The sequence below is a fragment of the Pseudophryne corroboree genome, chromosome 4 (assembly GCF_028390025.1).
Source record: "Pseudophryne corroboree isolate aPseCor3 chromosome 4, aPseCor3.hap2, whole genome shotgun sequence".
In the NCBI taxonomy this organism is placed as follows: Eukaryota; Metazoa; Chordata; class Amphibia; order Anura; family Myobatrachidae; genus Pseudophryne; species Pseudophryne corroboree.
The window spans coordinates 539441111-539465715 of record NC_086447.1 but is presented as its reverse complement, the minus strand read 5'-3'; the positions used below and the strand labels follow the sequence as shown (position 1 = coordinate 539465715).

General features: G+C 48.2%; 1 protein-coding gene across 2 annotated transcripts in view; it reads right to left on the bottom strand.

Annotated features, from left to right (window-relative positions):
* Positions 1 to 24605, bottom strand: part of ARHGAP18 (Rho GTPase activating protein 18) — a 235451-nt gene that overhangs the window by 29656 nt on the left and 181190 nt on the right. For both annotated transcript variants that reach the window (XM_063917328.1, XM_063917327.1), the window contains exon 12: positions 19576 to 19722. In XM_063917328.1, the coding sequence (XP_063773398.1) occupies positions 19576 to 19722 (147 nt within the window). The remainder of the gene's footprint in view (positions 1 to 19575; positions 19723 to 24605) is intronic.

The following is a 24605-nucleotide window of genomic DNA, read 5'->3' as shown; positions in this document are numbered from 1 at the left end:
ACATATATATATATATAGATATTGAAACCATTGAGTGTGTCGATCCATCAGAGCATTCGGCTGTTGGGGAAGATGGTGGCAGCCTACGAGGCCATACAGTTTGGCAGGTTCCATGCCTGGGTATTCCAGTGGGACCTGTTGGACAAGTGGTCGGGATCCCACCTACACATGCACCGGAAGATAATCCTGTCGTCAAAAGCCAGGATTTCGCTCCTGTGGTGGCTACACAGTTCTCACCTACTAGAGGGACGCAGGTTCGGGATTCAGGACTGGCTCCTGGTAACCACGGATGCAAGTCTCCGAGGCTGGGGAGCTGCCACTCAGGGAGAAAGCTTCCAGGGAAAATGGTCAAGTCAGGAAGCCTGCCTTCACATAAATGTGCTGGAATTGAGAGCCATTTACAACGGCCTTCAACAAGCGGTACATCGTTTTCAAGATCATCCCGTGCAGATCCAGTCGGACAATGTAACAGCAGTCGCGTACATAAACAGGCAGGGCAGAACGAAAAGCAGAGCGGCAATGACTGAGGTGACGAAGATCCTCCTCTGGGCAGAAAGACATGCAAAGGCTCTGTCGGCAATTTTCATTCCGGGAGTAGACAACTGGGAAGCAGACTTCCTCAGCAGACACGAAGAAGTTTTCACAGAGGTGACAAGCCTTTGGGGAGTTCCTCAAGTAGACATGATGGCATCTCGTCTCAAAAAGAAGCTTCAGAAATATTGTTCCAGGTCGAGAGACCCTCGAGCAATAGCAGTGGATGCGCTGATGGCCCAGTGGGTGTTCCGGTCGGTGTATGTCTTCCCTCCACTTCTGCTGATCCCAAAAGTGCTCAGGATCATAAGAAGAACAAGAGTTCGAGCAATCTTCATTGCCCCAGACTGGCCAAGGAGGGCTTGGTATCCAGATCTTCAGGAGTTGCTCATAGAAGATCCTCTGCCTCTTCCTCTTCGCAAGGACCTGCTGCAGCAGGGGCCGTGCGTGTATCAAGACTTACCGCAGCTACGTTTGACGGCATGGCTGTTGAGCGCCGGATCCTAGCCCAAAAGGGTGTTCCCAAGGAAGTCATCCCCACCCTTATTCAGGCCAGGAAAGGAGTAACGTCGAAACATTATCACCGTATTTGGAGAAAATGTGTGTCTTGGTGTGAATCCAAGAAGGCTCCTACGTAAGAGTTTGAGTTGGGACATTTTCTCCATTTTCTGCAGGCTGGTGTGGAGGCGGGCCTACGATTGGGATCAATCAAGGTCCAGATTTCGGCCTGGTCAGTGTTCTTCCAAAAACAATTGGCCTCTCTTCCAGAGGTTCAGACCTTCGTGAAAGGGGTTCTGCACATCCAGCATCCATTTGTGCCTCCAGTGGCACCATGGGACCTTAACGTGTTGCGGTTCCTTCACTCAGATTGGTTTGAGCCTCTACAAGAGATAGAGTTGAAGTTTCTCACTTGGAAAGTGGTGATGCTTTTGGCATTGGCATCCGCGCGGCGGGTGTCTGAATTGGGGGCCTTGTCTCACAAGAGCCCTTACCTGATCTTCCATGAAGATAGGGCAGTGTTGAGGACTCATCAACATTTTCTTCCGAAGGTGGATTCATCTTTCCACATAAACCAACCTATTGTGGTGCCAGTAGTTACTGACACGTTCAAAGTCTCTAGATGTGGTTAGGGCTTTGAAGATTTATGTCGCTAGAACAGCTCGAATACGGAAAACAGAGTCTTTGTTTGTCCTGTATGCTCCCAACAAGATTGGGTGTCCTGCTTCCAAGCAGACTATTGCGCATTGGATCAGAAGTACAATTCAGCACGCTCATACCACGGCTGGATTGCCGTTACCGACATCGGTGAAGGCCCATTCCACTAGGAAGGTGGGCTCATCCTGGGCAGCTGCCCGGGGGGTCTCGGCATTGCAACTCTGCCGAGCAGCTACTTGGTCGAGGTCAAACACATTTGCTAAATTCTACAAGTTTGACACTTATGCCGATGAAGACCTCAAGTTCGGTCAATCGGTGCTGCAGGGTCATCCGCACTCTCCCGCCCATACTGGAACTTTGGTATAAACCCCATGGTCATGAAGTGGACCCCAGCATCCTCTAGGACGTATGAGGTATGAGAAAACAGGATTTTGATACCCACCGGTAAATCCTTTTCTCCTAGTCCGTAGAGGATGCTGAGTGCCCGTCCCAGTGCGTACTTTACCTGCAGTTTTGTTATTAGAATTATACAAGTTGTGTTATATTAGTTTCAGCATGTTGCTGTAATTGGTTCATGCCTGTTGGCGTGTTTTCTGTTGAATGCCATGTTGTGCGGCATGGTTGAGGTGTGAGCTGGTATGTATCTCACCACTAGTTTAAAGTAAATCCTTTCCTCGAAATGTCCGTCTCCCTGGGCACAGTTCCTATAACAGAGGTCTGGAGGAGGGGCATAGAGGGAGGAGCCAGTTCACACCCATTGAAAAGTCTTCAGAGTGCCCATGGCTCCTGCGGAACAGTCTACACCCCATGGTCATGAAGTGGACCCCAGCATCCTCTACGGACTAGGAGAAAAGGATTTACCGGTAGGTATCAAAATCCTGTTTTTCAGAACAAAAGCAGAAAATATTTTGATAATGACATTTGGCTGTAGCTGGCATCCCTACGCAATCAAGCTTATTCTTCTTTGTGATATGCGCCACTTTTCTGCAGAGCTCAGATTCATATATTCAACAGCAGCAAATATGTTAATTTCAACACTCGATTCATAACACTAACATTCATCAGTTAAAAAGTAATAGTATTACTACTATAAGTACAATGCAATACTACCAATATCACATTGATATACTGAACGGCTCCAATGACCTGTAACAAATCAAACTAAAGATGGGCATACACTATACAATTATCTGGCTGATCATCTGCCAGATCTGGCTGGTTGAAATTAAATTCTAGTAATGGATGAGTAAATGACAATTGACCATTTGCTCCCAAACACTGGAAAATGGACAAAACCTGTCATTCAGACAAATTGGTTAAATCGTATAGTGTATGCCCATCTTAAGAATTGCGTATATATATTCCCCTCTGATCACATAACAGCTTGCCAGGTAATTGCCAAGTGATTTTGAGATCACTTTATTCTGTGGAAAACGGGTAACAAGAAGAAAATAATGACATTAGTCATATAAATAAACAGGCCAAGGAAAACACAGTTTATCCAGCAATTATGTGCATTCCAGTAGGATGTACTGTAATTCTGATAAACAATTAGAAAGTTTTAACACACACCTGCGTATATAGGATACCAGAAGATCACAAAATAGCACAGGCAAACAAATGTCAGCTGTCAAACAACAAAAATAAATACAAAAAAAAACACATTTTGTTGTGCCAGGAACACAAAATACAAACATAATATTTGATGATGCATAATGTGCAGCTCTTAACTAATCTGCAAAACAAACAAACAAACAAATCACACTGCACATTACAAGTTTAACAAAATAAAGACAGATTTCCATTATATTCCACAAGAGGGCGCACTATATAAACTAAAAAAAATTCTTAACCACTTACAATACTTTCAATATTAAAAATCTTTGAGAACAAGTAAAAGCACTGCTAGAAACTTTTATTAGTAAAGTATATGAGCAATTGATATAGGTATTAAGCATTGTTATGGTGTAATCACTGTAAAAATACAGGCAGGGAAATGTCAGATCCAGAACACAGTTACAGGACAGGGGCACCACAATAGAGGGGGGGGGGGGGTTCAGCACATGCGCTCCTGGGAAAGAGGATGTGACTTTGTAAAAATAGGAATATAATACCTACCGGTAATACCTTTTCTTCTAGTCCGTAGTGGATACTGGGGTCTTGTACTTTAGTACGATGGGCTATAGATCGGGTCCAATGAGCCTGGCACTTTAAAACTTTTAGTGTGTGTATGTGTGTGCTGGCTCCTCCCCTCTATGCTCCTCCTACCAGACTCAGTCTAGGAAAACTGTGCCCGAGGAGACGGACATAACATGAGAAAAGAACAATACAGCAGAGGTGAGGCAACAAGCCAACACACAACCATGAACGAAAGGAGGGTGCTAACCAGAACAGAGGATAGCAACACCAACCAAACCTGGATAGCACTGCTATCCCAACAACAAAACGGGACCGTAACGTCGGTACAACCCAATACTTACACAGGTAAGCAGGAACAAAGAACTGAGGCTGGCGCCCAGTATCCACTTCAGACTGGGAGAAAAGAAATTACCGGTAGGTATTAAATTCCTATTTTCTCTTACGTCCTAGTGGATACTGGGGTCTTGTACTTTAGTACCATGGGGAAGTCCCAAAGCTCCCAAACGGGTGGGAGAGTGCCGAGACCCCTGTAACACCGCCTGACCAAACTGAAGGTCTTCCTTGGCCAAGGTATTGAACCTATAGAATTTAACAAACGTGTTCGAACCAGACCAAGTTGCAGCTCGGCACAATTGTAGGGCCGAGACACCCCGGGAAGCCACCCAGGAGGACCCCACTGACCTCATCGAGTGGGCCTGAAGAGCCGCCGAAGAATAGGCCTGTTGAATGACCAGCCAACGAACAATAGATTGCTTAGAAGCTGGCCGACCAATCTTGGAGGCATCATAAAGGACAAACAGAGAGTCAGATTTCCAATAACGTGCCGTCCTTTTGACATAAATCTTCAAAGCCCTGACCACATCCAAGGACTCAGGGCCCACAGACGCATCAGACAACACTGGAACCACAATAGGCTGGTTCACATGAATAGCTGACACCACCTTCGGCAAAAACTAAGGACGGGTCCTAAGGTCTGTCCTGTCTTCATGAAAAATCAAATAAGGACTCTTGCAGGACAAGGCCCCTAATTCAGAGAATCGCCTGGCTGACGCCAATGCCAATAACATCACAGTCTTCCATGTGAGAAATTTCAACTCCACCCTATGTAAGGGTTCAAACCAAATCGATTGGAGAAAAGACAGAACCACATTGAGGTCCCACGGAGCCGTGGAAGGTACAAAGGGCGGCTGCATATGAAGAACACCCTTCAGGAAAGTCTGTACTTCAGGCAACATAGCAAGCTGTTTCTGGAAGAAAATAGAGAGCAGTAAAATTTGGACTTTGATGCAGCCTAAGCGTAGGTCCATATCCACTCCTACTTGCAGGAAATGTAAAAAACTACCAATTCTAAATTCCATAGGAGGAACCTTTCTACTTTCACACCAGGAAACATACTTTTTCCAGATACGATGATAATGTTTCGACGTTACCATCTTTCTGGCCTGGACCATGCTGAAAATAACCCAGGAGGGAAGACCTTTTCTTGCAAGAATCTCCCTATCAACTTCCAAGCCGCCAAACGTAGCCGCTGTAAGTCTAGATAGACGAACAAACCTTGCTGAAGAAGACTGTCTTGGAGCGGCAGAGGCCAGGGATCCTTCAGAGCCAAGGTCCGGAGGTCCGAGTACCACACCCGTCGAGGCCAATCCGGGGCAATTAGAATTGCCAGAATGCTTTCCCTTCTTAGTCTTTTTAGCAGCCTCGGGATTAGCGGCAGAGGAGGGACCAGGTACACGAACTGGTACCATACAAGAAGTTTAAGCCCTCTTTACACACTCAGCGCAACATAAAGGTATACGTCCCTTTTCTCTTTGGACGTTGATACTCCTTCTTACGATTCTAGATTCAAAGATACCTAGATGTGTTTACAGCCTGCATCCCCTGTGTGAGTTCCGGGGTACGCTCCCAATCAGACTATCCTTCACTTAGATATTCTACTTCTGCTTCTACACTTTGTGGTGAATTGAGCACTAGTTGGTTGGAAAGAGAGGATAAAGATACCTTTATGAACACATATTCATTCTATTTTGTGTGAGTCTTGGTGTACGCTGGAGTTAAATTTGATATAGAGACACTTGATATAGAGACAATTGTTTAAAAAAGAACGAACTACACATTGGTGGTTGTTTTTTTGTTCTTGTTTCCACATTTTGGAGCCAACGGATCAGAGATCACCTGCCAGAAGAATCGTAAGAAGGAGTATCAACGTCCAAAGAGAAAAGGGACGTATACCTTTATGTTGCGCTGAGTGTGTAAAGAGGTCTTAAACTTCTTGTATGGTATTTCTTGTTTTAAATGTGGTGACATTTATCTAGGCCTTTAACACTTTAGCTGCATTGTGCCTATTTGGTCAACTCTCCAAACCCAGCCGAACACGAACCGGTACGTCCACGTGTCGTCAGAGCATCCCGGCCTGCAGATCCCTCGTCCTGGAGCAGTAATGGCAGAGCTTCTTGTTGAGATGAGAAGCCATCAAATCTATTTGCGGGCTGCCCCACCAGCAGATCAACTGTTGAAACACCTGGGGATGCAGGCCCCATTCCCCTGGATGGAGGTCGTGCCTGCTGAGGAAGTCCGCTTCCCAGTTGTCCACTCCTGGAATGAATATGGCTGAGATGGCCCTTGCGTTGGCCTCCGCCCAGAGGAGGATTTTTTACACCTCTCGCATTGCCGCTCTGCTTCTTGTTCCTCCTTGTCTGTTTATGTACGGCACCGCCGTAGCATTGTCCAATTGAACCTGGATCACCTGACCCTTCAGGAGATGGGAGGCTTGTAGAAGAGCTTTGTAAACTGCCCTGAGTTCCAGGAGGTTCATCGGTAAAGTAGATTCCTGAACTGACCATAACCCTTAGAACTGGGCCCCTTGGGTCACCGCTCCCCAACCCCGGAGGCTGGCATCCGTTGTCAGTAGAATCCATGGGTGGAAATTGAAACATCTGCCCTCTAGTAGGTGAGGAAGTTGAAGCCACCATAATAGAGAAATCCGGCCTTTCGAAGAGAGTGTCACTTCCTGATGTATATGCAGGTGAGAACCCGACCACTTGTCCAGCAGATCCAGTTGAAAAGGCCCGGCATGAAACCTGCCATATTGGATTGACTCGTAAGCCGCCATCCTGCCCAATAACCAAAGATGGATAGACATCCTGCGAGGACAGAGTACCGAGCGGACCATAGCCTGGATAGCCAAGGCCTTGTCCATTGGGAGAAACACCTTTTGAGATACAGTACCGTGTCCAGTATCATTCCCGAAAACTGAAGATGCTGAGTCGGCTGCAGGTGAGATTTCTGGAAATTCAGGATCCACCCATGATCCGTGAGAAGGCGAGATGTCAGATCGATGCTGTATAGCAGACATTCCCTGGACACATGTTTTAGTAGGAGATTGTCCAATTAGGAGACTATGTGGACTCCCATCATGCGCAGTTGGAGCATCATCTCTGCCATGACCTTGGTGAAGACCCTCAGAGCTGTGGACAATCCGAAGGGTAAGGCCTGAAATTGGAAATGGTCGTCCAATATGGCGAACCTGAGGTAAGCCTGATGAGGAGGCCACACCGGAATGTGAAGGAAAGCATCCTTGACATCCAGGGACACCAGGAACTGCCCCTCCTCCAGAGTGGACACCACCGCCCTCAGGGAACACCCGCAGATACGGGTTGAGAGACTTCAGATTCAAGATGGGGCACACTGAACCATCTGGTTTGGGAATGACAAAAAAACTGGAGTAAAAACCCCTGTTGCATAACGGAGGAGGTACAGGAACTACCACCCCTGTCTGCAAGAGTTTTTGAATAGCCTCTTGCAAGGTAACTTTAGCTGCAGGTAAAGCTGGTAAGCCCAACTTGAAAACCTGTGAGGAGGTAGAGTTTGGAATTCCAGCCGGTATCCATGGAAAATGAGGTCCCTCACCCAAGGATCCTGGCAGGACTCCGCCCACACGTGGGCAAAGTGTTTAAGGCGAGCACCTACCTGAAAGTTGCCTCGTCGCTGGGGCCAACCGTCACGCGGAAGGTTTAGCGGCAGGGAATCCGGTGGTCTGGTCCAGGGAGACAGCAGGTGCAGGTTTACGGGACTTACCATGAGTTCCTCTGGAAGTGGTGGAGACCCCCCGGCCCCAGCCTCTGAACCTTGCCACATGAAAGGATTGCATGTAGGGTCTGGTGTAAGAACGTCTAGCAGGTGGTGCACCTGATGGCAGGTAGGTAGACTTACCCACTGTTGCTTGGGAGATCCACTTATTCAATTTGTCTCCAAACAAGTCATCACCTGTAAAGGGAAGATTTTCCACACCCTTTTTGGAATCAGCGTCCGCAGCCCATTGACGCAACCACAGAGCTCTCCGCACTGAGACCGCAATAGCAGTAGTGCGGCCATTAATTTTACACAACTCCTTTATAGCCTCGCTCATAAAATTTGCAGCTTCCTGTATATGTTGCAGCAGGGTAACTACCTCATCCTGGGGCAGACCGTCTAAACCATCAATAACCTTGTCAGACCACTTTACCACAGTCCTGGAGATCCACACTCAATCTATTGTGGGGCGCTGTGCTGCACCGGCTGCCGTATCAATGGCCTTGAGCATTGTCTCAATTTTACGGTCAGCAGGTTCCTTTATGGACACAGCCCCAGGGACAGGCAGAACCAATTTTTTTGATAGTCTGGATACCGATGTATCGACCGATGGGGGTTTTCCCAGACCTTCCTATCCTCAGCCGGAAGGGGAAAAGTAGAGAGAAACCTCTGAGGAATTTTAAAATTTTATCAGGGTTTAACCAAGCCTTCCTGGCCAGGGAGTTTAACTCCTTAGACACCGGAAAGGTAGCTGAACTCTTGGGTCTAACATTAAAGTATAACTCCTCATCTAGTTCCGCCTCCATGTCCGGTATGTGAAGGACCTCTCTTATGGCAAAAATGAGGGCCTCCACCCCAGGGGACACAGAGCTGTCTTCGTCCATATCATCATCATCCATCTGGCTGATCAGAATCAGACTGTAAAACATGTGGTAGTGAGCTTTTATGTGAAGCCAATAGAGGGGGCTGCAAAGCCTTCCTGGAATCTGCTGCCTTAGCTACACAGTCAATTGAGTGTTTTAACACCTGTCTCTCCCTTTTAGCTGCAGCTAATTCAGAATTGACATTTTGAATCATGCTCTTAAAACTATCCAACCAGTCAGGTGCCTGTGAGTTAGGTCTTTGAGGAGACCAGGAACACTGCTCACACATGAGACCCCGCTGAAGACGAGGTAGAATTACAAGCAGCACACATAACCAAAATCTACAGACATTATACAGTAAAAAAAACAGCGCAGCCAAATGTTCCACAGCCCATACAGACCCTAGAGAGCCCTTTGGAGTGACACAGAGGAGCGGATCCAGCACACAGAACACAGCAGCACAATGTGTGTAAATGAGTGTGTGCAATAACCGTGCAGCGGCGCTACCGCTGGCGCGCTCCCCCCTGGCTATGACCCCCTGGTACCGGTTCAGACAGACTGTAACAGCATGGGTCCTGGAGGAGCAGTGTGCATGCAGCCTTGATGATCCGCAGAAGCAAGGAAATGCCACCTTCCCGCCGCTGGTCCCGCTCCGGAAAGCCCCAGCCCTTATAATGGCGCGCAGTCCCTCACAGTTTATACTGGCCACAAGTGTAAAAAACACATTAAATATTGTAGCAGTTAACCCAAGCCTTCAGAGACAGTGAGCACTGCGGGCTTGTAGCCCAGAGCCAGTTTGTCCGCGGCGGGCACCGCAGCTCCGAGCCTGTGACCGCTGCTGACTTGCCGCCAACACTGCACCAGGGACCCGCTAGCTAGGACCCCGATTGAACACTCACCGCACCTGGTCTTCGGCATCTGTTAGAGGGTGGCGGCTAGCTGCTGGTGTGGGCACACATACTAAAGATGTGTGATCAGTACCTCAGGAGCTCAGTGTCCTGTCAGCTGGGATTACAAACTATTAGCCCTCAGGAGGTTGGTTCGATCCCCCCTCTAAGTCCCACAAAGCAGGTAGTCTGTTTGCAACACAGAGCTACCTGAAAATAAGATACTAAATCAAAAGTACATAAAAAAATCTTTGGAGCTCCAGAGAAGTGCACACAGCTCCTTGAGCACATTTTTCTAAACTGAGTCTGGTAGGAGGGGAATAGAGGAGAGGAGCCAGCACACACATACACACACTAAAAGTTTTAAAGTGCCAAGCTCCAGTGGACCTGATCTATACCCCATGGTACTAAAGTACAAGACCCCAGTATCCACTAGGACGTAAGAGAAAAGGGGTGTGGCCTCACACAGAATGCCATATCCATGAGTCACGTCCTCATTTTCATTATGCTGGGGGCATGGAGTAAAAGTGCAGTGGGTGACAGGATGAGAGTGCGGGGACAGGTCCAGTAAGGGAGAGGGCGAGTGTGCGGGGACAGGTCCAGTAGGGGACAGGGTGAGAGTGTGAGGTCAAGTCTAGTAGGGGACAGGAGGAGAGTGTGGGGACAGATCTGGTAGGGGACAAGGTGAATGTGCGGGGACAGGATGAGTGTGCTGGGGCAGATTTGGTAGGCATTGTGCGAAGACAGACCTGGTTGGAGACACGGCCAGTGTGCGGGCACATGTCTGGTAGGAGACAGGGTGAGTCTGCGGGCACATGTCTGGTAGGGGACAGGGCGAGTGTGCGGGCACGTCTGGTAGGGGACAGGGCAAGTGAGCGGGGACAGGTCTGGTAGGGGACAGGGCAAGTGAGCTGGGACAGGTCTGGTAGGGGACAGGGTGAGTGTGCGGGTACATGTCTGGTAGGGGATAGGGCAAGTGTGCGGGGACAGGTCTGGTAGGAGTCAGGATGAGTGTGTGGGGACAGGTCTGGTAGGGGATAGGGTCAGTGTGCGGGGACAGGACTCGTAGGGGACAGGTCTAGAAGCTGTCAGGGAGAGTGTGCGAGGACAGGCCCGGTAGGAGACAGGGTGAGTGTGCAGGGACATGTCTGGTAGGGGACAGGGCGAGTGTGCGGAGATATGTCTGGTAGGGGACTGGGCAAGTGAGCAGGGACAGGTCTGGTAGGGGACAGGGTGAGAGTGTGCGGGTACATGTATGGTAGGGGACAGGGCAAGTGTGCGGGGACAGGTCTGGTAGGAGTCAGGATGAGTGTGTGGGGACAGGTCTGGTAGGGGACAGGGTCAGTGTGTGGGGACAGGACTCGTAGGGGACAGGGTGAGTGTGCGGGGACAGGTCTAGAAGCTGTCAGGGAGAGTGTGCAAGGACAGGCCCGGTAGGAGACAGGGTGAGTGTGCAGGGACATGTCTGGTAGGGGACAGGGCGAGTGTGCGGAGATATGTCTGGTAGGGGACTGGGCAAGTGAGCAGGGACAGCTCTGGTAGGGGCCAGGGCAAGTGTGCAGACACATGTCTGGTAGGCGACAGAGCGAGAGTGTGCGGGTACATATCTGGTAGGGGACAGGGCGAGTGTGCGGGCAGGTGTCTGGTAGGGGACAGGGCGAGTGAGCGGGCACATGTCTGGTAAGGGACAGGGTGAGTGTGCGGGTACACATCTGGTAGGGGACAGGGTGAGTGTGCAGGCACATGTCTGGTAGGGGACAGGGCGAGTGTGCAGGCACATGTCTAGTAGGGGACAGGGCGAGTGTGCAGGCACATGTCTGGTAGGGGACAGGGCGAGTGTGCAGGCACATGTCTGGTAGGGGACAGGGTGAGTGTGTGGGGACAGGTTTGGTAGGGGACAGGGTCAGTGTGCGGGGACAGGTCTGAAAGGGGTCAGGGCAAGTGTGCGAGGACAGGCCTGGTAGGGCACAGGGCGAGTGTGCGAGGACAGGCCTGGTAGGGGACAGGGCGAGTGTGCGAGGACAGGCCTGGTAGGGGAGAGGGCGAGTGTGCAGGCACGTTTAGTAGGAGACCGGGTGATTGTGTTGGGCATGTCTGGTAGAGGACAGGGCGAGTGTGCAGGGACAGGCCTGGTAGGGGACAGGGCGAGTGTGCAGGGACAGGCCTGGTAGGGGACAGGGGGAGAGTGTGGGGACAGGTCTGGTAGGAGACAGGGCAAGTGAGCGTGGACAGGGCGAGTTTATGGGGACAGGATGGTTAGGGGACAGGGTTAGTGTGTATGGACAAGTCTGGTAGGTTCAGTACCGCTTACGCCAGACTTTTTTTTTTTTGTTAGAATACCCCTTCCCCCAGTCTGTTTTTTGTTACAGTACTACCTCCTTTTTATTTTTTTGCTATAGTGGAGAGAAACAAAGGACCAGTGAATCAGCTCCTAGCTACAGTACCAGGTTACAGGCTGTGTTTGAAAAATGTCAGTTAGGAGCTGGTTGGTTGGTACAATGGGGTCTATTTACATAAGTCTTGAGTGGAAATAAAGTGGATAGAGATAAAGTACCAGCCAATCAGCTCCTAACTGTCAAGTTACAGGCTGGGTTTGAAAAATGACAGTTAGGAGCTGGTTGGCTGGTACTTTATCTTTGTCTACTTTATCTCCATACAAGGCTAAGGGATCTATTGACTAAGACTTGGATGGAGATAAAGCACCAGCCAATCAGCTTCTAACTGCCATGTCAAAGGCTGTGTTTTAAAAATAACAGGAGTTGGCTGGTTGGGACCTTTTTAGCTCTCTCCGCTTCATCTCTCTCCAATGTAGGGGTCCTAAGCAGGCCTCTGATGGCTGGGAGGAGGGGAGACGCTGAACGCTGGGACGGAAACCGGAAGTCGGAAGTGAAGCGGCGGAAGTCGGGGCTAGTGCCGGGCTGAGCGAAGCGAAGCGTGCAGCAAGAGGATTGCTGCTGCTCCCGCCGGTGTGTAGGAGTGGGAGTCTGGGTGAGTGTGCAGGTCCCTACCACTGCTGGGCCGCTGCTGCAGCAAGTGGAGTGAGTGTGCAAGTGTGTGAGGGCCATTACTTTGTGTGAAAGAGGGCCACGTTTCCGCGTGTGTGAAAGAGGTAAGTGTGTGAGGGCTGCTGCTGGGTGAGAGAGAGTGTGCTGGGGGGAGAGAAAGTGTGTGAGGGCTGCTGCTGATGGTTGAGTGTGTGTGCGCTGCTGAGGGAGAGAAAGTGTGTGAGGGCTGCTGTTGCTGGGTGAGTGAGATTGTGCTACTGCTGCAGTCACAGCCTGCGTGAGAAGGGACTGTGGGGGTCATTCTGAGTTGATCGCTCGCTAGTGACTTTTTGCAGCACTGCGATCAGATAGTCGCCGCCTATGGGGGAGCGTATTTTCGCTTTGCAAGTGTGTGAACGCTTTTGCAGCTGACAGCACAACATTTTTTTGCAGTTTCTGAGTAGCTCTGGACTTACTCAGTCTCTACGATCACTTCAGTCTTTTTGGTCCCGGAATTGACGCCAGACACCTGCCCTGCAAATGCTTGGACATGCCTGCGTTTTTCCAAACACTCCCAGAAAACGGTCAGTTGACACCCACAAACGCCCTCTTTCTGTCAATCACCTTGCGATCGGCTGTGCGAATGGATTCTTCGTTAAATCCATCGCCCAGCACCGATCCTCTGTACCCATACGACGCGCCTGCGCAATGCGGTGCATATGCATGCACAGTTTTGCCAAGATTTAACCTGATCGCAGCGCTGCAAAAAGTTGCTAGCGAGCGATTAACTCGGAATGACCCCTTGTGAACTGTGGACGAAGTAGGTTCCGGAAGCCACGTGCACGTCAGCAAGTGAAAAGGAGGTGCAGAGAGCTGGAGCAACTGCAAGGAGAAGTAGTGGTGACGCAAGAGAGAGCCCACTCAGATAAGTATTGATTACCTACTTCATTGTGTATGTGATTTTATTAGCTATTTCTGTTGTGTTATGAATATTGATTCTGTTCACAGCTAGGTCATAGTCAGTATCATATTGCATAGTTTGTATTGTTTTGCATTGTTCTTTGGAAGGTAATAGGTATTGAGTTGTCAAGCAATGGGGGGAGTCATGATTGAGAATCTCACTCAGTGCATGTTGTTCAAGATGTATGCACACCTGGAGCAGCCGACCCAGTGTGAGTACATCTGCAAAAGATGTGTGAGTACATCTGCAAAAGATGTGTGAGTACATCTGCAAAAGATGTGTGCGAACGGTTGCCCTGGAAGCCCAGATAACTAATCTAGAGCAAACCGTTACGTGTCTGAGGGGTATTCACAATCTTGAGCAAAGTTTAGATAGAACGGTGGAGGAGTTGCAGGGGGACACACCGGTAGACAAGGATAATCAGGTAGCTAGCTGGGTCACTGTTAGAAAGAAGAAAAAAAGAGGGGGAGACGCAACATCTCTGAACTATCAAAACCAAACAAATTCTCCCGATTGGACGAAGATTCAGTGGATGATAGTGAGGAAATGACGGAGGCGGAGGAGACTGTTCCCTCTAGCAACTGGAGGAGTGGTCCCTCCAACACAGATGGGATGAAAGCGAGAGAGGTACCCAGGCAGATTGTGGTGGTAGGTGACTATCATCAGGAAGACAGATAGGGATCGTGATCGCCGTACGGTCTGTTGTCTCCCGGGTGCTCCCACATTGCGGACCGTGTACATAGATTGTTGGGAGGGGCTGGGAATTACCCGGCGGTCTTGGTGCACACTGGCACCAATGACAAAGTTAGTGGTAGGTGGGATGTCCTTAAGAAAGATTATAGGGACTTAGGCCAGAAACTTAAGGAAAGGACATCTAAGGTAATATTCTCCGAAATACTACCAGTGCTACGTGCTAGCCCTGGGAGGCAGAGGGAGATCAGGGAGGTAAATGTGTGGCTTAGAGACTGATGTAGGAAGGAGGGGTTTGTGTTCGTGGAACACTGGGCGGACTTCTCAGTCAGGCGCCATCTTTTTTGTCGCAATGGATTGCACCTGAATGAGGAGGCGGCTGCGGTGCTGGGGGGGAAGGATGGTTAGAAGGTTGGAGGAGCTTTTAAACTAGGAGCCTGGGGGAGGGTTTAGTAAGAAACTATGGGTCATGCAGTGAGAATAGTAAGGATGGTGGCAGTGAACTAAATGGGGGTGGAGAAGGGGGGAGGGAAAGAGCAGGTAGCAAGAGTACTTACATGGGTACTAAAAAGGGTATTACCAAAGGTATTGCCAAAACATTAACCAACAACAATTGTGGGTCTTCATTGCAGCATATAGAAAATGATGTAAGTTACATAAGGGAAAATTTAGAAGGACTAAATGAGTTGATCAAAGAAAATAGTAAGTATGATGGGGGTGGAGATGGAGGGAGGAGAAGAACTGTCAGTAAGAGTAACTCTAGGGAGGCACTTGTAAACAATGATAGGATACCCTTAAAAAAAAAAAACGGACAAGGGAAACACTAAACTAAAATGTATGCTTGCGAACACAAGAAGCAGGTAAAATGGGGGAATTGGAATTAATAGCATCAAAGGCGCAGTATGATATTACAGGTATTATGGAAACATGGTGGGACGACTCTCACGACCGGGTTGCAAACTTGGAGTGGTATTTTCTTTTCAGGAGAGACAGGACTAACAAAAGAGGAGGAGGTGTATGTCTTTATGTTAAGCCGTCTCTTAAACCATACTTAAAGGAGGTTATTTACGAGGGGACTGGAGATAATGTGTAGTCACTATGGGTAGAAATCTCAAGTGGGGGTATTGATGCAAAAAAACTAGTCATAGGCACGTGCTACAAACAGCCGTATACATGAGGAAGAACAACTCTTGCAGCAAATTGAAAAGGCTGTGGGATTGGGGGACATCCTAGTGATTGGGGATTTTAATTATCCTGATATAAACATGGGTTAAGGATAGGGGCAATCAGAGCAGCTAAAATTGATAACAAAAAGCAAATCGCTATGGAGAGCAAAACCAATCCTAAAAAGTTTTTTAAATACATAAACAGTAAAAGGTTAAAAAAGGAGAACATAGGTCCAATACAAGATGAATTTGGAGTATTGATAAATGATGACGAAACAAAAGCGGAAATACTGCACCAATTTTTTTTCATCAGTGTTCACCAGAGAAGACCCAACGGTGGGAGTAGTGCATAACGATAGTGACAGAGATGATTTGTGGCTAGATACTTGTTTAAGTGAAGTAATAGTCCGGGAGAGACTAAGCAAGATTAATAAATCACCTGGCCCAGATGAACTTCATCCGAGGGTTCTTATGGAGCTTAAGTCACAACTAGCAAGACCCTTATATACTTGATTTTCAATAGTTCAAGTAGATCAGGCATGGTACCAATGGATTGGCGTATAGCTGAAGTAGTGCCATTATTTAAAAACGGATCTAAAAATCATCCAGGTAACTACACACCAGTTAGTTTGACATCTGTAGTGGGGAAAATATTGGAAGGAATTTTAAGGGATAGCATACAGGAGTATCTGCATACCGCTAAGATTATTAGCAAGAACCAGCATGAGTTTGTGAGAGACAGATCATGTCAAACTAACTTAGTTAGCTTCTATGAGGAAGTGATTGACAATCTTGACCAGGGAAAAGCAGTGGATGTGGTCTAGTTAGATTTTGCAAAAGCCTTCGATACAGTGCCTCACAGGAGACTGATCATCAAATTAAAGGAGCTTGGCCTAGGAAAAACTATTTGTACACGGATAAGTAACTGGCTGGATAACAGGGTACAGCGAGTAGTGGTCAATGAGATGTCCTCCAGCTGGGCACCACAAGGGTCCGTTCTCGGGCCACTACTGTTCAACATATTTAATCAATGACCTAGAAATAGACCTGGAAAGCACAGTATCAATCTTTGCAGATGATACTAAACTGTGTAGGGTAATTAATTCGGAAATAGATGTGGAGTCTCTACAGAATGACTTATCTAAACTTGAAATCTGGGCGTCTAAATGGAGAATGAGGTTCAATATAGAAAAATGCAAAGTTATGCATTTCGGGACTAAAAACAAACTTGCAACCTATATATTAAATGGGGAAAATCTAAGGGTAACAGTATTGGAAAAAGATTTGGGGGTACTCATTGCGAATAGGCTTAATAATCATATAGAATATCAAAGTGCAGCAAAGAAGGCAAGTAAGGTGCTAGCGTGCATAAAACGGGGAATTGAGACAAGGGACGAGAGTGTACTCCTGCCGCTGTACAAATCATTGGTACGTCCGCACCTGGAATATTGTGTTCAATTTTGGGCAACACATTTTAAAAAAAGGTATCTGTGAATTCGAAAGGGTTCAAAGGAGTGCTACTAAATTGATTAAAGGGCTAGAGGGACTGGAGTACGAGGAAAGGCTTACTAGGTTGAATATGTATACACTGGAAAAGAGGCTTCTAAGAGAAGACGTTATTAATATCTTCAAATATGTAAAGGGACATTAAAGAATTATCACAGGAATTGTTTATTAAAAGAACTCTGTATAGGACACGAGGTCACTCGCTGAGGCTAGAGGAAAGGGTTCTTCACTGTCAGGGCAAAAAGGATTTGGAACTCCCTGCCAGAGAAGGTGGTAATGGCGGACACTATATATGCATTTAAAAACGGATTGGATAAATTTCTGCCTGAATAAAGATATCCAAGGTTATAGCATTTAAAATATGGACATTGATAATCTGGAAGGAACATGGATTTACAGTGATTAACTAGACATAAAACATTATTTCACCTGGGAAATTATAATGAACTCGGCTTAATACAGAATACAGGTTGAACCCGATGGGCATTTTGCCTCTTTTCAACCTCAATAACTATGTTACTATGTTACATAAACCCTTATGTATGTAGAGACTGACCAACTGTATCAAATGAGGCAATATCTAGGAGCTAAAGGGAACAGCACCTTTAAGTGAGGTGAGAGAATGCCAAGCAGAGAACCTGGTAGTGCAAATATTAGACAGTGAAATGCTGAGTGACAATCCCGATCTGAAAAAGGCAGAGGCGTAACTAGGGTTTTTGGAGCCCAGGGCAAGATCAATAATGGCGCCCCCCCAAAAAATAAAAAAAAATAAAAATAAAAAAAAAATAACTACAAAAGGAAAGTATGTGCACACTCCACCGGTGTCACTGTATATAAATATGTCAGGGTGTGCATGTATAGATGTAGGTGTAGTGGTCGAAGTGGAATTTTTGGAGGGGGGAATGAAAAGGTGTAGATAGTAATCATCTGGAAAAGGGGGCGTGGTCACTCAAAAGGGGCGTGTCCTTCAGTGTAGTAGGACCCCTTATACTATCTAGTACTGGTGCCCCTTTTACATTATAGCACATGGTATGAGACGAAAATCACATTATAGCACACGGTATGAGCCGAAATTCACATTACCCCACATGGTATGAGCCGAAATTCACATTACAGCACACGATATGAGCCGAAATTCACATTACAGCACACGGTATGAGCCGAAATTCACATTATAGCACACGGTATAAGCCGAAATTCACATTATAGCACACGGTATGAGCCGAAATTCACATTACAGCACACAGAATGAGCCGAAATTCACATTACAGCACACAGAATGAGCCGAAATTCACATTATAGCCACCGGAGCCCGCACCCCCAGGAGCGCGCGGGTAGCGCCGAAACCCTGTCGCATGGGGCGAGCGGGCTGTACAGGTGCCGGTGGCGCCCCCCTCTGCTGGCCCCATGCTAGTTACGCCTCCGGTGTGATCTATGTCACTGTGTTGTTGAACAAATAGGATAGACGGCACACACTGCCCTCACAGCCGGCACACACAGGCGCCCCAGCCAGGCGGACATGTTGCTGCAGACAGGTGAGGTCACTTAGATTGCACACGTACGCACGCGATATGACACTGCAGGGGGGGGGGGGGTAGGGGGAGGCTCCTAGCTGCCGCTGCCTGTACAGTGTGACAGGCACAGCAGCTGGAGGAGACAGGGAGAGCGCCGCGGGTAGCGCTGGCGGCGCCGAACCCTGTCGCATGGGGCTAGCGGGCCGTGCAGGTGCCGGTGGCGCCCCCATCTGCTGAGGCTGCCACATCGCCCAGGGCACGTGCCCTGCTCGCCCCATGCTAGTTACGCCTCTGGCAAAAGGGTACGCTATGGAGACAAACTGTGTGGTGTATTGAACTGTGCAGGACTGTTATTTATGCAACCAAGCAGTATGCAGGACACATTATTGCCTGGGTCCCAATTCAATTGTCAAATGTGATTAAACTATGCTTCCATGTATGTGTCTCCTTCACAACACCCTCTCTTCTTACTACACATGCAGGACTGAGCGAAGACCGGATGGTGACTATAGGGATCGTCAGAGGTAGAAGCACCGTCACTCCCTACGTGGACAGGGTGCTACAGAAATAAAGATATAGGCCTTATAAACTGAAAATAAGAAATGGTGTAAATTACAATATGTAAATATATAATAAAATATCTCAATTTGGTTCTACTACATGTATAAGACAGAATGTCAGCACAGAGTGGCTATGTGAATACTGCAAAGTCTGTAATGAGTATTTTTGGACCATATATCTACTCACCATAGTTTGATGTGTAAACAACCATTCCAAACCCCTGCATACCCAGGTGGGTACATCTTTGGTGGTAGACAGGATTGTGCAAAATGGGAAAGATAGCGCGATGTAGGACAGAAAAAAAATGACTTCTGATATTACTATTATTTATTGTGATGTGTTATGCGTAAGACTGTGGGCCAGGGTAACGGTGGGGGCATGGCTACACCCCATCACGGTGTGCACTGCTAAAGTGTAGCGATGGCGGTGAATAATAGCATCTTAGAAGGTGTCATGGTTACACCTCCCCTACATAACCAGAGGCCCAGGCAATTTGTACTCTTCCCCCTCCTCCCTTGGCATTCCTGGCTACAATAATCATACTTACATCACCAAAGCTTTTTTCAGTCTTCTCATACTTCTCCCGGTCATATGCCATTCTTTTCAAAAGCTTCTTCATAGCCTTTTCTTTTGAGGTTTTCTTCTGGTTCACAATGTTTTGCTTTCTTACTTGGGCAACAATAAACTTAGGAATCTGTAAAACAAATAAATAAAACCAAATACATTTCAAATGCAGTTATTGCTGAAACACTCATAATTATCAAGTTACTAGTAATGTCAGCGCCAACGGCTGTGCACACTTGAATTGCTCCATCGGGTGCTATCTAGTGGTCGCCAGTGCGCAAAACACTTGAATTCCCCCATAGACTTGAGGAGCGGCATTAGACTTTTATTATATAGGATATCTTATGACACTCTCGGGGACAGTTATCAAAGCTTGAAGACAATAATCAGTTGCAGCCACCTATGTACCTGATTAGACCGGCAGCAGCAGCTAGTGTAGTATAAACGGAGGAGGTCGCATACAAAGACATCCTTCAGTTTTTTGCTAGATGAATTCAGTGGCGCCTTCCAGGAACCGGCGCTCCAAAGCAGCCGCCGAAAGCGGTCTAATGGTGGAGCTGGCAATGTCAGGGCCATAACTAAGGGTGTGCGAACGTGGCATCACCTAGGGTCAGGGCCTGGGGGTTGTACTGTTGTTGCTTCATGGCACCAGCATGCAGCTTGCATGGTGTCTGGAATGGCCTCCAGAACCCAATGGTACTGCTCTGCTCTGGCAGTGCTCTACTTTATAAAGACATCTGCCCTGACACTCCTAGGCTCTAGGTTTAGGGTGCAGGATTGGCATAGAGTACTTGTCCGACCATGGGTCCTGACAATTAATTTCTCTCTTAAAGATCTACTGGATAAAATCTTTACACTGAATAAAACAGAGCATCCTCATAATTCCTATTGTCAGGGATTTTTGTGTTGGTACTCATGTTTACACAATAATGGTACTTTTTTCTAATATTGTTACTTATAACTATTTACAGAAACGGGAAGCAGTCAGTGAAGTCATTCCATAAATGAATAAAAATAAGCATCCGCGCAATTATCCAGGGTGTGGAGTCTTTAATACATCTTGAATCAACTTGTAACTTTAGGTGAGTAGAGGGCCCATCTGGAAGCAGAATTTTTGTTTTACTTCACATTTTGTGTCACACTATAGTAACCTGGGGAGCAGTACACAACTAAACAACTATACGTACAGTATTAAGCATTGGTCACGTGTTGCTTAGAATCCCTATGTCACTAAATTGTCTGCCCTAGTAGCCAGTATGCCCGAGTTAAAATGTCAGTCAAACAATGAAGCCAGTCTGGATGGGTTGTCCTTTATTCCGATATCCACAAGAATACACTACCATTTGATTAACTCCAGTGATCGCGATGAGCCCAAACTTTTAAAAATTGGGGTCCTACCTGTCCTTTTCTGGGTCCCATCGATGAAGGTTCTTATTAATCTTATTACTGATTCAAATTTAAAAATACAGACTTAATTTGGACATTACAAAAGTGTTGCAAGGGGAGGGGGGGAGACAATGCTGCTGGGCTGGGTAGCATACAGGACACTGCACCAGAGCTGTACAGTAACTATACATTTTGGTGCCCTTCGTCAGAAAGTGAATTGGTGCTCCCTCTCCAAGACGCCAAAGCATAGATGGTGCGCGCCGTAGGCATGGCTTCGTGAGGAGGGGGCGTGGCCCCATTATAGTGCCAATTCAAATTACACCACACAGTAGTGCCGCTTATACACATTGCACCAGGTAGAAACTCCTATACACATTGCACCAGGTAGAACCTCCTATACACACTGCACCAGGTAGAGCTGGCTATACACACTGCACCAGGTAGAGCTGGCTATACACACTGCACCAGGTAGAGCACGCTATACACACTGCACCAGGTAGGGCACGCTATACACACTGCACCAGGTAGGGCACGCTATACACACTGCACCAGGTAGAGCACGCTATACACACTGCACCAGGTAGAGCACGCTATACACACTGCACCAGGTAGAGCACGCTATACACACTGCACCAGGTAGAGCACGATATACACACTGCACCAGGTAGAGCACGATATACACACTGCACCAGGTAGAGCACGTTATACACACTGCACCAGGTAGAGCACGCTATACACACTGCACCAGGTAGAGCACGCTATACACACTGCACCAGGTAGAGCACGCTATACACACTGCACCAGGTAGAGCACGCTATACACACTGCACCAGGTAGAGCACGCTATACACACTGCACCAGGTAGAGCACGCTATACACACTGCACCAGGTAGAGCACGTTATACACACTGCACCAGGTAGAGCACGCTATACACACTGCACCAGGTAGAGCACGCTATACACACTGCACCAGGTAGAGCACGCTATACACACTGCACCAGGTAGAGCACGCTATACACACTGCACCAGGTAGAGCACGCTATACACACTGCACCAGGTAGAGCACGTTATACACACTGCACCAGGTAGAGCACGCTATACACACTGCACCAGGTAGAGCACGCTATACACACTGCACCAGGTAGAGCACGTTATACACATTGTACCAGGTAGAGCACAGACTGGCTGGCGGGCAATGAAGGGAGACACCGCAGGCTATTTCTGGCTGGAAAGTGTTCACGCTAGGATTTTTTTAGGGCAAGGTGCTGATGACTGAGGAGGGCACACCTGCACGCACGATAGGCACATTCGCGCACCAGAAAAGGGGTGTGACCTTGCTAAGAGGAGGAGTGGCCTCATGACATGTATGTATCCCTTTCCATCACTCATACAACAGAAAATGTGACAGATAATTATTGAATTACTAAAAATGAGCCATAAACATACAAACCACAGCATAATGTGGGCCCAGTGTGACCTCACATACTAAAGAAATGCAAGAGAACACAGGAAACACAGTAGGGCTCCCCACATACATAGCATGGCACACAGTAGGATACTAAATAGCAATCTCCTGTAGCGTACAGAATAAGAGTCCTGTTGCAGGGAAGGGCCACTTACATCAGCTGCTTACCTCATGCCAGCTTGCTTTAGGTGTAATCTGTGTGGGGAGTGGGGACACTCCTGGATAATCCAGGTGTTACAGGAGTTTTGAGGTGGGAGCAGAGCTGGGAACATAAGTAATGACTCAGCCTGTTGCAGGAGGTGGGAGACTTTACGGGTGACCCCCGGGTACAGGACAGTACTGAACAAGAGGGTGTTGCAGTTACCAGGCGGGGACAGGTCACAGCACTGTGTGATGGAAGAAACTGTGTCACTCAGAGCCTGTGGCTGCCAGAGGGGAAGTGTTAGAATAACACGTTGCCCTGCTAAACTGCAGTGTGCTGAGCAGCCTCTGCTATGCAGTTGTACAGACCTGTGAACAGTGGGGTGGGTTGCGGAACTTCTGTTGAGCTGCGGCGGGAGGTGAAGCAGGGACCGCGAGGTGCAACAGCGGGAAGTCATCACCAGTTACAGAAGAGGGACTGCAGTGGCGGGGATTATGTCCGGCTGATCCCCCAGAGTGCTGCGGGTCAGCCGGGCAGGTGAGTGAGAAGAAACTGCTGGAATTGGTGTCAGGCAGTGGAAAACCTCCCGTGGGCTGGTGCAGAACACTACATGAAGACGCGCAGTTCTGTATCCAGGCCACGCCCCCTCCCTTTAATTTATTCTTATAGTGCCTTTCATTTTCTGAATAGTGTGTGCCGGCCCCGCCTCCTGGGGGATGGGCTGTGACACCTTGCCGTTCTCTATGCCTTCTCCCTCTGTTTGTCGGCTTGCCTTGCTCCGGTTAAGTGCAGATGCACGCAGGGCGCACCGGCATTTAAAAAACGGCAAGGCAGATATCAAACAGATTCAGATGAGCGCGTCCTGTGGGACCCGCTCAACTTCTAAATGTGGGTCCCAGGTGGCTGTTTTGGGGTAAAATACGCGCCATAGCGCGTTTTTGCGATCACTGATGCTCCCTACAGTCCTGATTTCCAGGGTGACGGAAGTATGTGAATTGAATCTGGAACACAGCCCATAGTCCAGAATAGGGAAGCCAATCCCAGGTTATTTTTTCAATCCCGGGTATCGGGATTGAAAAATGGCCAATCCCGGGATTGGCTTTTAACTATGTGGCAGCCCCCTCACCCCGCCCCGCCCACATAACTAACCGTATACCATGGACGGGTGGGTAACGCCACATTTTTTCTTCCCCTCCCCCAGCGGTGGTGGCGCAGCGTGATCTCAAGCTGCGCTGGGGAGCCGGAAGGAGGAAGCTGGACAAGGTCTGAGCATCCTGTAAACGTTCAACGTTGATCCCTCAATCACCAGGATTTTATAACACTAAATAGAAGTGCACTCACCCAGCTGCATACATTACTCCTTTCCTGGAAAATCACCATTGTTAGATTAGCAATACTATGCAGTTCTGACTACAGTACTTCTGGCTCATCATCTGGACAAAGTCAGCATAAAAATGCTATACATATATAGGATAGGGGTTGTAATTGCCACATAGTCCTATAAGATCCATTTTGTACATAAACGCATAATGGGGGTCATTCCGAGTTGATCGTAGTTGTGTTAAATTTAGCACAACTACGATCAGGCACTCAGACATGCGGGGGGACACCCAGCACAGGACTAGTCCGCCCAGCATGTCAGTGCCGCCCCCCCCCCCCCATCCCCTTCCGCAGAAATGCAAAAGCATCGCACAGCAGCGATATTTTTGCATTTGAGGAGTAACTCCCGGCCAGCGCAGCTCCTGCGGCTGGCCAGGAGAACCTCTTCGCTGCCCGGGTCACAGCAGCTGTGTGTGACGTCACGCAGCCGCCGCGGCCCGCCCCCCCCAACGGTCTTGCCACGCCTGCGTTGGCCGGACCGCGCCGCCGTCCAGCCCCCTCCCGACCAGCGACCGCCTCTGCATGCGCACTTATGACCCGATCGCTGCGCTGCGATAAACTGCAGCGAGCGATCAGGTCGGAATGACCCCCAATATGCCCACAAAAAAAATAAGATTTTACTTACCGATAAATCTATTTCT